Consider the following 17,225-nt stretch of genomic DNA (forward strand, 5'->3'; position numbering starts at 1 on the left):
CCGGGTCCGACATAACTTTGGTAATTCCTTAACAAGTGTATGCCAGTGGGGGCATAGCGAAATTTAAACTCTGCCTTGCGATTTTTTTTTTAAAAATTTTTGACTGAGTGGGGGGTTCGAACCTGGAACCCATGGGTTTTAGCCGAAGGGCAAAATTTAAAGATTTCAAATATGAAGGACAAAATTTAAAGACCACCCCAAAAGAAGGGCAATTCGCAGTCAAAATTTTATAGGGAAAACGACATAATGGGCCATCCAGCCCAAACTATTCCCACTGGATGGCCAATGTTTCTCCAAACCCAAAGTGTAGCCAGCGCGACCTTTTGTGGCGACTAAAAGTCCGCTGCAAAAAAAGAGGACTATTTGTGGCGACTAAAGATCATTTTTTTCTCGTAAAAGCCACTAAAGATCAACTATATATAGAAAATGTATCATACGTATAAAAAAGTATCATTGTTGTGTAGAATATGTATCCCTACCGTATATCTATAGAAAATGTATCATAGGTTTGTATCATTGTTGTGTAATTTGTGTATAATAAATGTATCATCAACGTATACTCACTAATCATACATATATTATATATTAGTTATACATTGATTATACACTAATGATTCACATATTGTACATATTCCATACATAAGTATAGAAAATGTATCATTGGTGTATAATTTATGTATAAACTTTATCATTCTTGTATAGAAAATGTATATAAACTGTATCATTCCTGTATAGAAAGTGTATATATAATTCTAGCTTATGTATATAAACTGTATCATTCTTGTACAGAAAGTGTATATAAACTGTATCTTTCTTGTATAGAAAGAGTATCATACGGATAAAAAATATATCATACATATACGTATAGAAACCGTATCATTGTTGTATAGAATATGTATCACTACTGTATATGTATAGAAAATGTATCATACGTATAGAAACTGTATCATTATTGTACAATATGTGTATAATAAATGTGTAATTAACGTATAATTTATGTATAATTAATGTATAATTTATGTTTAATGAATGTATAATTAATGTATACTTACTAATTTTATTAGTTTGTAGTTGATATATTTTAGTTTGTTAAGTTTTTTATGATGGTTACTTTAGTATATAAAATGGATCACTATTGTATAGAATAGGTATCCCTACTGTATATGTGTAGAAAATGTATTATAATTATTATTATACATGGTTTGAGATATTTCTTGAAGGCTCAATCAATGTATAAATATACACATATTATACATGTTTTGAAATATTTTTTGAAAGTTCAATCACTGTATAAGTATACACATTTTATACATGTTTTGAAACATTTGTTGAAGGCTCAATATGAATTTTAACCTTTAGTGAAGACTTTTTTAATTGCCACTTTAAAAAATAATAATTAAAAGTTGATCTTTAGTGGTGACTAAATAGTCCTTTTTTTTTTTCTTTTTTTTTTTATTGCAGCGGATTTTTAGTGGCGACTATAGTCGCCACAGAAAGTCTTTTTTTTTTTTTTTTTTTGTTTTTTTTTGTTTTTTTTTGTTTTTTAAAGGTGTTTGGGCTGCTGGGTAGGCCAGCGCTTGGGAATAGTTTGGGCCGGCCTGCCAGCTCACGGTATTAGGCCCAAATGTGAGATTACTTTGGCCTATTGGCCATTGTACATCTTTTCCCAATTTTATGACCAAGCTAGTCCCTCTGTTCACTTTTACTTGTCTAACATTTTAAAAATACATTTTCACTTTTAGCATATCATGAGAAGATAAATTATTTTTTCTATTTTACCCATAGTATTAATTACTCATTTCAAATCATTTTTTAAGTTCATTGAAACTATACATCAATTAATAAGGTCTCATGGTAAATTACACAATTTATCTATTATTCTTTTAAGGGGCATGCGAAGTACACAGTGGACAAATAAAAATAAACTGAGGGAGTAGTTTACTAGTCTTTTTTTTTTTTGTGCGGATTGCCCTTCAAAGGCACTGGTCTTTAATTTTTGCCCCTCAAATTGGTGGTCTTTAATTTTTGATTTTCGCCTAATATCCCGAGGTTCTGCTTTGAACCCCAACTCATAAAAAAAAAAAAAAAAAAAAAAAAGAAGGAATTTTGCAAAACAAAGGTTTGGATTCGCAATGTAGAGTTTTGAATGCAAAAGTCTACCTTAAAGAAACTCTGCTACTCTGCATGAGGTAGAGTTTTGCATTCAAAACTCTACTTTAGGCCTAACTTTGCTACGAAACTTTGCCTTGCAATTTTTTTTTACTGGGCCGGGGTTCGAACCCCAAACCTCATGGTATTAGGCGAAGGAAAAAAAAATTAAATACCACCAATTTGAGGGACAAAAATTAAAGACCAGTGCCTTTGAAGGGTAATCGTGCAAATACACACTTACATTGGGACGGGATATGTATTTGACCTAAAAAACTTACGGCTCGTTTGGTACAAGGAATAAGGATAAATAATTCCCGGGATTATATTTGAGATGAGTTTATCCCACATTTGGTTGGGATAAAATCGTGGGATAACTAATCCTGGGATTAGTTATCTTGGGATTGTAGTGTTATTTTATCTCAATGGGAGGGTGGAATAACTAATTTCAGGAGAAGTTATCCTGGGATAACTTGTTTCAAACCAAACGACCACTTAAAGTATCCTTTAATACCAATTGTACCAATTAAAAACCGGTCATTTGCACTCTTGTCCCTATTTTGTGCCGGTCTTTAATGTTGCCTTTCAAAATCAAACTTATGCCTAGAGAAGCATAAGTTACGCATCACAATATTCACAAATTATACCAGCGTCCTTAAAGAACTTATGTCCCGCTAAACATAAATTCGATTTTGAATAGCAAAAATTAAAGACTATTCCATTTGAAGGGCAAATCGTGCGATCACTTCATTAAAAGCAGGAAGCATATGAAATAATTGTAAAACAATTAAAGACCTTGTATTAAACACACCAATATATAATGAAAATTAAGCACCCAAATATTGGTTGTTTAAAACTTCTGGAAATAAACTTTCAAAATATCTTTTCAACTCACCAAGATAAGTAATCTTAGTACTAAAAAGTGTAGTGAGATGGATGAGATTCCTCTATCTTTTATCAGAAATTTCGAGTTCAAGCCTCTAGAATGCAGAAACTTTTTGTAGGGAGTGTTTCTCCCTTAGTGAGCCTTACAAAATATTAATTCAGATCAGTTGAGCTAGTGGATTTCGCGTGCCGAATATACTTAACAGAAAGTAAAAATAATTTTTTTAAAGATATTCTTCAACTTAACAAGATAAGTGTTTCACAAAATCCTAGCGATTTTTTATTGCGAAAATATAACATGGTGTATCCACTTTTTAGGATTGTCTTTAAAATCTAGTCGTTCTGAATAATAGTTGATGATAGTTAAGATGAGAAACACAAACACCTGATAGTTCAAGTAGAAAACTCGCAAATAGTGACACTTTAGATTTGTTTTTGACCACCGTCTCTTTTGAAGAAAATAGTAATAATTCGAAAGTGAATATTGGAAGGGCAATTTGCAGGATTGCCCTTCGCTGGGGGTGGTTATTAATTTTTGGCCCTCAAATTGGTGGTCTTTAACTTTTGTCCTTAAGGCACAAATTAAGGCAGAATTTGCATAGACAGAATTCTGCCTCAAGGCAGAATTTGTGGTTTTTTTTTTTACTGAGCTGGAGTTCGAACCCAGAATCTCGGGGACTTAAAGACCACCAATTTGAAGAATAAAAATTAAAGACCACCCCAAATGAAGGACAATCTGCACAAAAATAAGATATTGGAGTGCAAAGTTCAACTTTTAAGATTTGTCTTTAAAATCTAGTTATTTTTGATAAATTGTTGACGAATAGTTAAGATAAGAAACGCAAACAAGTGATAGTTGAAGAACGAAATTTGCAAAAGAGTGACACTTGAGATTTTTTTTTTGTATCGTCATCTCTTTTTGAAAATAATAAGCAGACAACTCGAAGGTGGCTATTGGAGTGCAAATATCGAGTCCAGAACCAAAATGACCCAAAAAAAAAAAACATTTTGAACCAAAATACCCTAACAAAAAAAAAAAAAGGTTACAAAAATACCTTTAGCGCAGTAAAATACTGCGCTAAAGCACTTAACCGTAACGGTCCCGTTAAGTGCTTTAGCGCATTATTTTACTGCGCTAAAGGTATTTTTCTCTCACCTATAGCGCAGTAAACCCAACATAAATCCCGTCGGGTTCCACCACTGGTCCCTCCAAAGGCGATAAAAAAAAATTAAAAAAAGCCATTGGAGGCTATACGAAGGTGGTCCCCACATCCAAAAACGTTGTTTTCTATTAAATTTCCTCGGGAAAGTTTAGATTCTCGGTATATTCAAGTCAAGGAGCAAGATTCTAAGTTCGAATTTTGGGAAAAAGCGGCGTACAACTCGATTAAAATAACTCTACAAAAAATCTTCAATTAAGGTTTTCTACTATGAACTTTTGTTATTATTTTGTTATATACATTATATTCTAAGCATGTTTAACATTTAATCCTTGTTATTTTCCCAAAAAAAAAAAAAAAATCAATTTTTTTTTGTTCTTGATCGGACTGGCGGGCTTTTGCCACTGTTCCGATTTTTTTTTTTTTTTTTTGTTTAATTCATTATTTGTTAAATGTTTATGAATTTTTAATTTGTTAAATGTTTATGAATTGTTAATTTGTTATATGTTTATGAGTTGTTAATTTGTTAATTGTTTATGAATTGTTAAAGAGTTATTATTTTGTTAATTTATTATTTGTTAAATATTGATTATGAATTAATTAGTTGTTAAATATTGTTTATGAATTGAAAGAAGTTGATTGGTAATGAATTATTATTTTGTTAACACTTTGTTTGGATGATTGTTATGTATTGTTTCATAATGTATCATATTGTGTTGTAATGTATAGGACCAAATCAGTTGTTATATAAAATAGGACCTTTCGTCGTTACATAACGATGGATTTAACGATACGATACAATAAAATTAAAGTAACAATCAAAGCAAACATTGTATTTAAACTAACAACACAATATAATACAATAGGTAGCAACCATCCAAACAAGTTGTAAATGATTATGAATTGTTAATCTATATTATTTTAAAAGCATGAATATATATGTTAAATAAATCTAAAAAAGAATAGTTAAATTTCTTCTTTTCATAAATACATAAGTTAACGATAAAAATGTAAAGTTTGTATGAAAATATGTGGTCGACGAATATACTCTTTTAGTCTATCTTTATCGTAGTTGTGTTGGCTATTTGGTTAACTAAAAATATATCACATATTCAAAATAGAGTTCTAAACAAATATTATTGCTGAATTTCGATTCCCAAACTAATTAACTTAAAAGTCTTTACCATCATATATGTGTCCTTACTATCACATATTAAATTTATTGCATATCCCATGTTAGTTATTTACAAGATATAATACTACATAATTCACATATTCCCTACAAATTATTAATTAGTTAATCTAATTTATCTTTTATTTCAAGAATAATGACTAATTTAGTTCATACAGACCGGACTCTTTCATGGATCCGAATGTTCTCCCTGGGCCCGATGATCACCCGGGGCCCGCTGTTCACCCGGGGCCCGCTGTTCACCCGGGGCCCGCTGATAGATCAGTATTGTCTTTGCAAGGCAATCATAGGTCAGAGTTATTATGGGCCGATACTATAGGGATATCTACTAGGCTCTGTCCCCGTAGGCTGCAGAGAGCGTGGACTCTTTTACGCGAGCACCCCCTACACCCTCGTGTCTTAGAGATATTGTTTCGGGGCGACATCTATCGTTGCGTGTCCGTTGGTCGGGTACAACATGATTGGGCACTCATCACGGCCATGGTTGATCGGTGGAGGCCAGAGACACATACCTTCCATTTTCGCACTTGTGAGGCCACGATTACACTTCAGGATGTGGAAGTCCTCTTTGGATTGCTGGTAGATGAAGAGCCACTATACACTCGGTACGAGCCTTCTCCTGGTCAGACGTGGGTGACAGAATTGACTAGGCTCACCCACTTCGTGCCTGATGCCGCGGCCCAGATATCGGGACAGAGTCGGGTTCAGCTTAGTGCACTCTGCACTTATTTGGAGGGTCTAGATCCGGTTGTGGATGGCACCCCGCAGGACGATGTTGATCGTCATGCCCGTTTGTACCTGCTTATTATATTCGGGGGCATCTTGTTCCCGAACTCATCGGTTGCCTTTGTCAGTTTACGTTATTTGATTTTCTTGGAGCATCTGGACCGCTAGAGACTACAACAAGGGCGGTCGTTTTGGCGTATCTTTGCAGATACCTGTGTCGAGCGTCTATTGGTGCTGTTAGAGATGTGTGTGGATTTTTTGCTCTTCTCCAGGTAATATTTTAAGTGTGCGTTCCTTTAATGTAGACAAACCTCTTGAAACGACGACTTAAAAATCATATTTTCTAATATCGCTTACAGTTATAGGCGTGGGAGAGGATGCTGCCTTTTCAGCCCGTTCCTAGGCATTACCTTGAGATTGACATGCCTTATGCGAGGAGGTGGACAACGGGTTTTGACCGGGATGTGGATACGCACCACAGTATTCTTCCATTCCGGGACCAGCTTGATCACATGACGGACGATGCGGTAAAACTATTTAACTTTACATTATCAATTCAATTAAACGTCTTTTCTACTTGGTGATCACTGATTTGTATTTATATGTTATGCAGCTATTTATATGGACGCTGTACGCTGCTAAATTAGATGGTTTGCCGGCCTTTTTGCGGGGGCGGGTCGGGGGTTTGTAGGTCGCGGTGTCCATTGATACACCGACATCGTAGAGGACCACATGCCGAGCGTGTCTTACGACGCCAGGCATACACAGTAGTATATCCCCGACGTCCGTCATGAGCTCGACACTACTAGCGGACGATCGGCTGCCGTTGATGATTTTTCCGGCATTCATGGATGTCCGGCTCTACCGTTGGGAGAACAAAGGGTTGGGCACTTTAGCGGTGGTCGGCCATTTGACTCCCGGGTGAGGATTACATGCGCCCGGTATCATCGTATCACACGCCGATTGATCGGCAACCCAACTTTGCGTCCCGTTAGGGATGTAGGATACTCAGCACTCGCGGGACAGTATGAGGCATTGGTAAGTTTATCGTATTTAGATTTATTTAATTGCATTAATTGTTACGTTTTAAAAAAATAACTTTTTTTTTAACTTTGAACACAAATGCAGCTGGTGGCCATACAACGTTTACACATCTTGGGGTTAGAGCATATATCTCACCCCGGGCTTGCGAGGGTTGCGTTGGAGATGGTACGGATATCTGAGGATGGTATTCGGCAGGCAGGAGAGATTAGGCGCATGGAGGAGCCTGTTCCGAAAGCTGAATATCAGGCAGCGCCAGGAGGAGGACCGAGTGCTCCCAGAGGAGGAGGTTGTGCCTGCAGAGGACGCCGTGCTGCCGGAGGACGCCGTGCGCGTAGAGGACGCGGTGCTGCTGCTAGAGGACCTGGTGGTGAAGGACACTATCTGGTAGATGAGGCAGATGAGGCCGATCCCATTCCAGAGGACGTTCCCGGTCTAGTCCATCCGCAGCCGTTCCAGGCTGGTGGCAGCTCACCTACGATTACGCCGGCGCTCCTACTTGCTGAGATACCTGGGTTTTCATCACAGTCGAGCCAGAATGCATACATGGAGGAGTGTGATAACGTCGATTGAGCGGCGTTACGCGCTTCATTAGCTGATGAGCGGCCTGTGAGGAATTTAGAGGGAGCCAGGATTCTTGACTTCAATGAGTTTTTGATCCCAGTTAGTATTTAAAATACTTATTTGTTCATTTAAATTATTTATTTTAAATATATATGTTCCTCATTATTTAGTAATATTTTATATTTTAGGATTCGGCGCCAGCGGGTCCCCAGAGCCACCCACTCAGGCATTTTCTCATGGGCCTGCCGAGACAGCGATGTCTTCCTATGTGACTATCGAGCCACAGGTAAGCTTTTTATTAAAATTAATTTTATTCAATAGAAGGCCAATATTTAATATACATATTTGATTATTTAAAGTACTTATTTTAAATATGTATGTTACTTATTATTTCATTTTTTTTTCATATTTTAGGATTCGGTGCCAGTGGGTCCACAGGAGCGACCCATTCAGGAGCATTCTCATCAGCCTGCCGAAGCAGAGGTGTCTTCTCATGAGACTACTGAGGCGCATGTAAGATTTTTACTTAAAATTAATTTTATTCAATATAAGGTAAATATTTATTTAATTTTTATAACCTTTACTTGGACTTTGAACAGCATCTCATCCAGGAGACTACCTCATATTCAGCACTAGACCCATCTCAGGAGCCTACTCAGGCACCCGTTAACACACAGGTTTGAATTCAACAAACGTTAATGTATTCAATATAAATAAGAAATGGTACTAATTATTATATACTTTTCAGGTTCATCTTTCGGCGCCTGCCGTGGCGACTCCCGACGAGGAAGAGGTCGAGTTTTCAGACCCAGGTCAGCTGCTGCCCTTGCTAGCGGGACCAGATCCCAAGAAGAAGCACATTCTAGTCAAGGGCGCACGGGCTAGGGAAAGAGGAGATGATCATGACTTGGAGCGCCCGGTTATTAAGAGGAAAAAGGGCGATAGAGACGATGGCGAGGGCAGTGGGGATGGTATGAGCCTTAGGCCTAGGGATAGTCTCCGGCATACTATATGTGAGACTCATCCTCGATAGTGTATATACATTATTGTTGTACAGTTTATCATAAATATTATATATTTTTTACATATTTATAAATATTATCTTAGTCTTTATTATTGTTTATAGTTTCACATCCTAAATTGATAATAAAAAAAAGTGACACATTCGAAATAAAGTTAAGCATTAATTTAAAAATAACATGAAACCCTAATGACTACAAGTCTTCAAACCAAAAAGGACTTCGAGCACTTTTCAGCCACTAAAACGACAATCCAAACTTTTGCATATTCTTGATGTATTGAGCCTACCTTATTAATTGTACAAATATAAGTAGGATTTTATATAAAATAGTAGGATTTTATATAAAATATTGAAGTCTCAAAGCATGATTAATATACGGCTAAACTACGTAAAAAAGAGTGAAAATGTAATAAGAGGTTGTTTTTGGAAAATGGTGGACTCCTATATTGCAGTAAAATACTGCGCTAGAGGTGAGAGAAACTTTGTTTTAGCGCAGTATAAATCACTTAATGGCTCCGTCACGGTTAAGTGCTTTAGTGCAGTATTTTACTGCACTAAAGGTATTTATGTAACCTTTTTTTTGTTGGGGTATTTTGGTTCAAAATGTTTTTTTTGGGGGTCACTTTGGTTTCGGACTCGCAAATATCCTCTTTTATTAAGCCTCATGGAACGGCGTCGTCTTAAGCTAGAACTGGCGTCCCTTTTTCCTGTGGGGGAAGAAAGAAAGAATAATTTGGCGAAGAGATGGAACAACTAAGTGAAGATGAGAAAAAAGCACTCCGTGGAAGCAAATTCGCACCTCTTCCTTCTTCTTCTCGTTCTCAACCCAGGTATAATATTTTACAACTATTTTTTTTTTTTTTTTTTTTTAATAGAATTCCAGATTTTGGAGTATATATGTAGATATATGTAGAGAAGATATACTCCCTCTGCTCCAATTTATTTATATGATGTAGTTTGGTTGGACATTGAGTTTAAGAAATAAAGAAAGTCTAAAAGGCAAAGATATTTGTGTTGTTATAAATCATCTAGTTAAGCGGAAAATGTAAAGTTTAAAGTTAAATTATTGCCAAATAAGAAAATGTGTCATTCTTTTTGGGACTGACTAAAAAAAGGAGAAAGTGTGTCATATAAATTGGGAGAGAGGGAGTACGATTCTTATTACAGCGGTTTCAACTTACCAAAGATATGACCTCAGATAGGAGGTTGTGGAGGACACATATTAGGTTAGTAGGTAGTAGAGTGTTGTTTGTCTTATCCTTCCATACTAGTAGTCGTAGCATTAGTCAGTAGTTTCTTGTCCTTCGATTTCTGTTACCGTCTGCTGCTTCTTATACGTCGATTATGTGTTATCTTGTTGTAGTTAGTGTTCAGAATGCTTTGTCATGCTTTCTATAGTATTTTGCCATGGCTTCTTCATTTCCGTTATTTCCTTTTCTGATCCATTTTAAACTGTTTTTCCTCGAGCTGAAGGTCTATTGGAAACAACCTCTCTACTTCTAAGGTAGGGGTAAGGTCTGTGTACACTCTACCTTCCTCAGACCCCACTTTGTGGGAATACACTGGGTATGTTGTTGTTGTTGATGCATACTGTAGCGGATCCCAACTAGTTTGTGATTGATTAATTTGCAGGCTGGCTCATCCAGGAGGACCAATGAAGACGAATAAGGCAGCAGCTTTAGCAAAATTCCTTGAGAGGAAATTGCAAGACCCTAACGGCTTGTCTTCTCTTGATCCGCGTCTCATTGAACTCGCCGTCAATAATGCTAAAGACACTATTCTATCCAGTAACTATTATTTATCACGACTCCATACAATTTCTTTACCGCTTATTATATTCTGCTGGTTTCTTATATTTCTTTAGTTGTGCTACGGATCTTGAAATGGCCTGTGAGTTTTGCATAATTTGTTATGATTAACTTATGAACTATGAAAAGCGGCAGTGCTATACTGCTATTTACTTTTTTTTTTTTCTATGATCACTTGAAATTTTCTTCTAGTTTCTTTACCACTTCCATTGTGCTACATGATCTTGAATATCCTTTGTTACGTGATTTCTTAATTTTAAGTTGTGCACTATGACAGTCCAGTACTGATATTTACTTCAACTCTTTTTTGTTCAATCATCACTGTCTACACCGTTTTGATCACCGAGGTTTCCTTGTAAATTGATAAGTCCTGCAGAATCTTGAATTTCTTTTTGATAATAAAGTGTTACATGCTTTACAACAGCAACAACATACCAAGTGAAATCCCATAGGAGGGGTCTGGGGAGGGTAGAGTGTATGCAGACCTTACCCCTACATTGGGAGGTAGAGAGGCTGTTTCCGAAAGACCCTCGGCTCAGAATAAAACATAAAAAAGCATGTCAAATAGGGAAAAGGAACAGTAGTTACAACAAAACAGTATGCTAAGCAGAGAACAAGAGACAGTAAATAATAACAGAAATCGAATTACAAGATACTACAGGAGAAATACTACTACTAGTAAGTAATGATAAGCAAGACAACTGATAGTAACCAGAGAATAGAGAACAGAGAACACAAGAACTAGAATAAGAAACTGCGATTTATTGGTAATAGATCGTGCAAGAATCTTAAACACAATTACACCAATAAAGATGTCCGTTTGGAGAGGACAAGACTCCAGAATATAGTAGTTTCAAATCTGAAATTTCATATCCAACTAACTAGTCCTAATTACATATTTATAGATAATACAATAGGATAAGATTAACATCAGATAACTATAAACTAGGAATAGTAAACTGCTGGAGCAGTTCCAGGAAGCAGTTGGTTGACAGTTTCTCCAGGCGTACACTAAAAACTGGAGAAGTTACACTTCATCAAGACTCTATAATTCTTTATCTATTTGTCGATATTTTCTCCTAGAGTAAGTCTTGAGAAGTGGGTCCAACCCCCCCCCCCCCCCCCCACCGCCGCGAAAAGTCCCCTTGTCCTCAAGGCGGAAAGAAAGAAATTTCAGCAATGCCAGTTTCTTGAGGGTCACCAACGACTGTTGCATTGACGTCGTCAACATCTTCCAGTTGATCTCCTCCTGTAAGTTCCATGAGAGATAATTTCGGAGATTTTCATTTATGACCGGGTGCAAATTTCTCATGGCAACGATAACAAAGTCCTTGTTAAGATTTCTCCTCTCGGTATCCCATGTTCGCGTTTGAAGAGGTTGGGAACCGGTTGGGTTGGAAGAAAAATTGCTGCGTGAATTTTGATTTGGAGAAGAAGCAGCAGCGTTATTCTGAATGTTTTTAACAGAGGGCAATGCGTTTTGTACGGTGGGTCTACTGGTTGGTGTCAAATTGGGACCTCTATTGCTGCGAATTGGACCGAGCTTATTCTCAAATTCAAGTGCCAAACTCATAGCCCTGTAAGCTGTTCGGGGCTTGTGAATCCTAACATCAGATTTAAGTTCCTCCTTTAGCCCATTCAGAAATACCCCTAAGAGAGTGATCTGGCCAGTTTGTGACCCTAGACGAACGTTTCGCAAATTCTTGACGATACTCCTGTATAGAACCTGTTTGCTTGCTGAATGCTACAAAGATGCTCGTCCGGATTTTGGAACTCCGTAGGACCATAATTTTCCTGTAATGCTTTAACAAGCTCTTCCCAATAAAGCAAAGTTCGCTCTCGATTTATCCAAGAGAAGACATCCAGAGCATCGCCTTCCAGATACATCACTGCAATGTCAACTTTGTGTTCCTCTGAAGTTTGATAGTAGCAAAAATATTTTTCTGCTTTCAAAATCCATCCCCTGGGATCACCTCCTTCAAATCTGGGGAATTCCATCTTTGTGTGTGGCCTCCGGGAAGGATTTTTAGGCCACGCTGGACTCTCAATGTCTTCTTCCTCTTCTTGCCAAGCGGATTTTCCTCCATTACGGGTTCGGTGACTGGTTTCCTCTTGTTGGGTATGGCCAATCTGGGCTTTTAATGTAGCAACTTCTGCTGCCAGCGAATCAATAGTCTTAACTTTGATGCTATGGCAGATAATTGCTAGGCAAGAGACTCAACATTGGGAGTGCCTTCTCATCGATTTGCTCTGATACCAAACTGATAGTAACCAGAGAATAGAGAACACAAGAACTAGAATAAGAAACTGCGATTTATTGGTAATAGATCGTGCAAGAATCTTAAACACAATTACACCAATAAAGATGTCCGTATGAAGAGGACAAGACTCCAGAATATAGTAGTTTTAAATCTGAAATTTCATATCCAACTAACTAGTCCTAATTACATATTTATAGATAATACAATAGGATAAGATTAACATCAGATAACTATAAACTAGGAATAGTAAACTGCTGGAGCAGTTCCAGGAAGTAGTTGGTTGACTGTTTCTCCAGGTGTACACTAAAAACTGGAGAAGTTACACTTCATCAAGACTCTATAATTCTTTATCTATTTGTCGATATTTTCTCCTAGAGTAAGTCTTGAGAAGTGGGTCTGTATCAACAACACACTACTACCTACTAACCTTCTACCCTAATTCGTGTCCTCCACAATCTCCTATCTAAGGTCATGTCCTCGGTAAGCTGCAACTGCGTCATGTCCTGTCTAATCACCTCTCTCCAATACTTCTTCTGCCTGCTTCTATCTCTCCTGAAGCCATCCATAGCCAACCTCTCACACCTTCACACTGGGGCATCTGCGCATCTCCTCTTCACATGCCCGAACCATCTCAGCCACACTTCCCACATCTTGTCCTTCATCGAGCCCACTCCCATATTGTCTTGGATATCTTCATTTTTAATCCCATCTCTCCTTGTATGCCCACACATCCACCGCGGCATCCTTATTTCCGCAGCTTTCATCTTCCGAACGTGAGAATTCTTGAATGGCCAACACTCCGCCCCATACAACATAGTTGGTTTAACCACCACTCTGTATAACTTGTCTTTTAGTTTCGGTGGCACTACAAGAAGGGGAGCCTTGGCCATTAGTAGAAGAGTAAAAGTTGCTGCCGTGTGACAAGTAGGTCACAGGCTCAAGGCGGAAACAATCTCTTGTAGAAATGCAAGGTAAGGTTGTGTACATAAGACGAAATGTGGTCTGTCCCTTTACCTAGAAATGGTCTATTTGTCTGTGGGTGCTTCACTTTTTGGTTGAGTCGTTGCTCTTTTCCTTCTTATTTCTTAATATGTTTTGTGTTTGTGGGTTTCTTCTCTTCTTTCACCTCCTTCCCCGTAACTTCATCGCCTAATGTACTTCTATCCACCCACCGCTGGCAGCCACTCCGATCCACTGTCAGTGCGCCTTTTTATATCCCACAAGACGCCTTGGATAGCATTGATAGGAGTAACAACTTTCTTAAACACAAGCACAATAACTTAGTCATTCACTACAGAGTTCCCTGCCTTTTATTTGCTTTTGTTTTAACTATCCGGTATTTGTAGTCAGACTGACTAATTCAGATTCGCGTCGAGTAGGCCCACTAAGGGTAAAACGCTCCCTACTAAGACATTATCCCTTCTCAGGCTCGAAGTCAAAACTTCTGGTTAAGGATCGAGAGATTCCAAAACTTCTTGCAGAAAGTTTCTTTACCACTTCCATTGCTCATAGCGGGAGTTTAGTGCGCCGGACTGCCCTTTAAATTATGCACTACGACAATCAGTACTGCTGTTTATTTCTTCTATTTCTTATTCAATCATCACAGCTGCTCCCTTTTGCTGGTATCTTAATCACATTAATTGTGCTACAAAATATTGAATATCCTTTTGTGTTTTACATGATTTCCACTTATTAAATTATGCATAATGACCTGTGAATCCAAGTATGGTTAGTGATTTTATCCACTAGCACTATTTTCCGTTCCATGATTTATTCTTACTCCAATATCACTTGAAATTTTCTGCCAGTTTCTTTACAGTTCAACTTTGCTACAGAATCTTGAACACATTTTTGAGTTTTACATGGTTCTTTTAAGATTGAAATATGCAATATTTAAGTGGATATCTGATTGCATTCACATATCTCCTTCTGCAAGGTAAATAATTCAGTTTTAGGTAGCTGGACAATACAATGGTTCAACTTGGAGAAAGTAGATTTTGTATGTATACCTAGATCATAGTCTAGCTAAGTTTTCTGTCTCCTTAGTGCATGGAGTATTTCGGGAAACTAAGTTCCCAAGTTGGCTTGTAACTGATGCCGTGAACTTCTCTGGCAGTTGATGTCCTCATGTTAGTAATATAAATGTATCTTTGGTGAAAAAGAAAACTCTGAATAGAAACCAGGGCACCTAATTAGATGCTGATACATTAGCATCCGATTTTTCTTACTTTGGGGTTGTGTCCGTCTTCTTGTTTTTTGATATCCATTTGGTACAGTATATACTTTATTCTGCTAGTCACCAAGTGCCATTTATTTCCAACAGCTGACATAAACTTCAAACCTAGGCACTCTTCCAAAATAATGAACATGTGATCACACAACTTTGACATGTTATGTGGAAGACCTTCTCAGTAGTTATTCGGTTTATCGGTTAGCATGTTTACAAACCGACAACAAAAATCTCACTGGGGGGTGTCAGTTAAGCATGTTTACAAACCGAACCAACATACAAAACTGACCAATAAGCAGACCTAGCTAGACTAGGTAGATTATACGTGTTACATGTTGCTCCGTATTTTAATAGAATTAATCAGTCAAAAGTTGTTACTTGATTATGCATTTCAAACTTAACATAAATTTGAGGTTTAGTGCTGGAACCTAACCAATGTGTAATATGAATATGATTTTAGTTTGTAATGCTATATGAGGTAGCTCATTAGTTGTCAATAAATGAGTGATAGTACTCATCTTACAGAAGTGCCATTCATTTGCATGCATTTCTAGTTGGTGTAAAATTTGGATATTGTGATAGAGCTTATCTATTCTCTTACAATTTGGAAATGGAACAGGTGGGACATCAAGTAGAGGAAGAATCGTTCAGCATGTGGATTCTTTTGGTGATTCTGAGGTTCTTGATTTGTGATTTCTGTGCAGATCTTTTTGCAAGTCAAATGTCTATTAAGTACTCAAGCCTAACTAAATTGGCCCAATCTTTCCAGGAATCTGCTGAAGATGAAGAGATAAAAATATCCGTCCCAAAGAAAAGTAAGAAAAACAAAAAGAGGAAGAAGAAGTTGAAGAAGGAGAAACAGCGCAAGGTATTCCATCAGTATACACATATTCTATCATTTATCTTTTGTCTTTCAAGTTAGTCATGAATGTGGTTTTGCCAGAAATTGGAGGATTCTTCAGATGGAATGGCCAAAAAACCTAAAAAGAAGCTGAAACTATGATCTACGTGGGCTTTCAAGCTTTGATGTAGTTAGATAGATTATTGGAGCTTTAAATAGGTAGATGGCATGATAAGAGCCATCAGCTTCCTGACTTCTTCGAGATTTTACAGTTGCAGAGGCTAATCGCCACGTTCCATATTCAATCTTGGTCTTCTCAAACCTAACTAATATTTCTAGCTTGCCATTTGTGCAGTTATTTCATTCTTGTAGCATTTTACTTTGTGCTCTGAGTTCGTTGTCAATGTTATAAATTTTAATGACATTCATTGTTGAAGGAAATATTTCTTGATGAGATTGCTTAAGGTTGTCACCTGGTGGTTTAAAACTGCAGTGCTTTAGTCAAATAGAGTAAGTTTTGACAAAAAGAAAGATGTCCTGCCAACAAGTCAACATCTGGGAAAAGAGGCTCAAGATTCAATATCATTTCTAGCTTCTCTTATTTTGATTTCCTTGTTTTGTTTTTCTTCGTCTTGCTATCCACCTAGCTATCAGTAACCCATGCAAGGGGTAAATATAATCGCAATTGAAGTGACTACTCCTGTTTTACACCAAAGGTTAGTCCAAAAGATGATTAGTATGCTCTCCAGAAGGAGATGGCTCTTTCAAAGTGACATCCACTAGGAAATGACACTGTTAATGCGTCATGATAGCATCAAAAGGAAATTGAACAAATCATTTAACATCTGATAAATGCAGATGAATTTGAGGCTCAGTTTTGATGCAAATCTTTTAAAGAAATATCAATTACCCACGGATTACATATCAGGATCCAGAAAAGGAAAATAAAGTAGCACCAAATGTTGAACTAAAGCAGGTTAAGATGACAGACGCACAGGGGAAAAAAAGAGCACTGGGACCTGGAAACTGCCCAGACAGACAGATAAATAGTATGATTATTATTAGAATAAGCCACAGTACTGAAATTTAATCAACGATAACGTGTTAAACTGCTAGTTACAACAGAACAGAAATTTCAACTTATAAAAAAAACAAACAAAAAACCGAACATAAGCGTCATATTAATGCTAACGGACATATGATATCCTCTTGCAAAATATTAAAACTATGTTCTTTCATTTTAAGACAATTCTTCACTTTACTACTATTCTCTTTGGAGACGTCATTATTACGAGATACAAACAGAAATTTGTGCATCAAGGTACTTGACTGCATGACAATTCAGAGT

The 17,225-nt window shown here is 37.1% G+C and overlaps 1 protein-coding gene across 1 annotated transcript; it reads left to right on the forward strand.

Annotated features, from left to right (window-relative positions):
• Nucleotides 1-9,381: 9,381 nt before the first annotated feature.
• On the forward strand, nt 9,382-16,331 carry LOC132034328 (uncharacterized). Its single transcript, XM_059424640.1, has 5 exons — nt 9,382-9,567; nt 10,370-10,524; nt 15,656-15,714; nt 15,806-15,904; nt 15,980-16,331. Exons 1-5 carry the CDS (start codon nt 9,482-9,484, stop codon nt 16,037-16,039), a joined length of 459 nt encoding a protein of 152 aa, XP_059280623.1. The 5' UTR covers nt 9,382-9,481; the 3' UTR covers nt 16,040-16,331.
• Nucleotides 16,332-17,225: the final 894 nt, after the last annotated feature.

This window comes from Lycium ferocissimum, chromosome 10 (genome assembly GCF_029784015.1).
Source record: "Lycium ferocissimum isolate CSIRO_LF1 chromosome 10, AGI_CSIRO_Lferr_CH_V1, whole genome shotgun sequence".
Lineage (NCBI taxonomy): Eukaryota > Viridiplantae > Streptophyta > Magnoliopsida > Solanales > Solanaceae > Lycium > Lycium ferocissimum.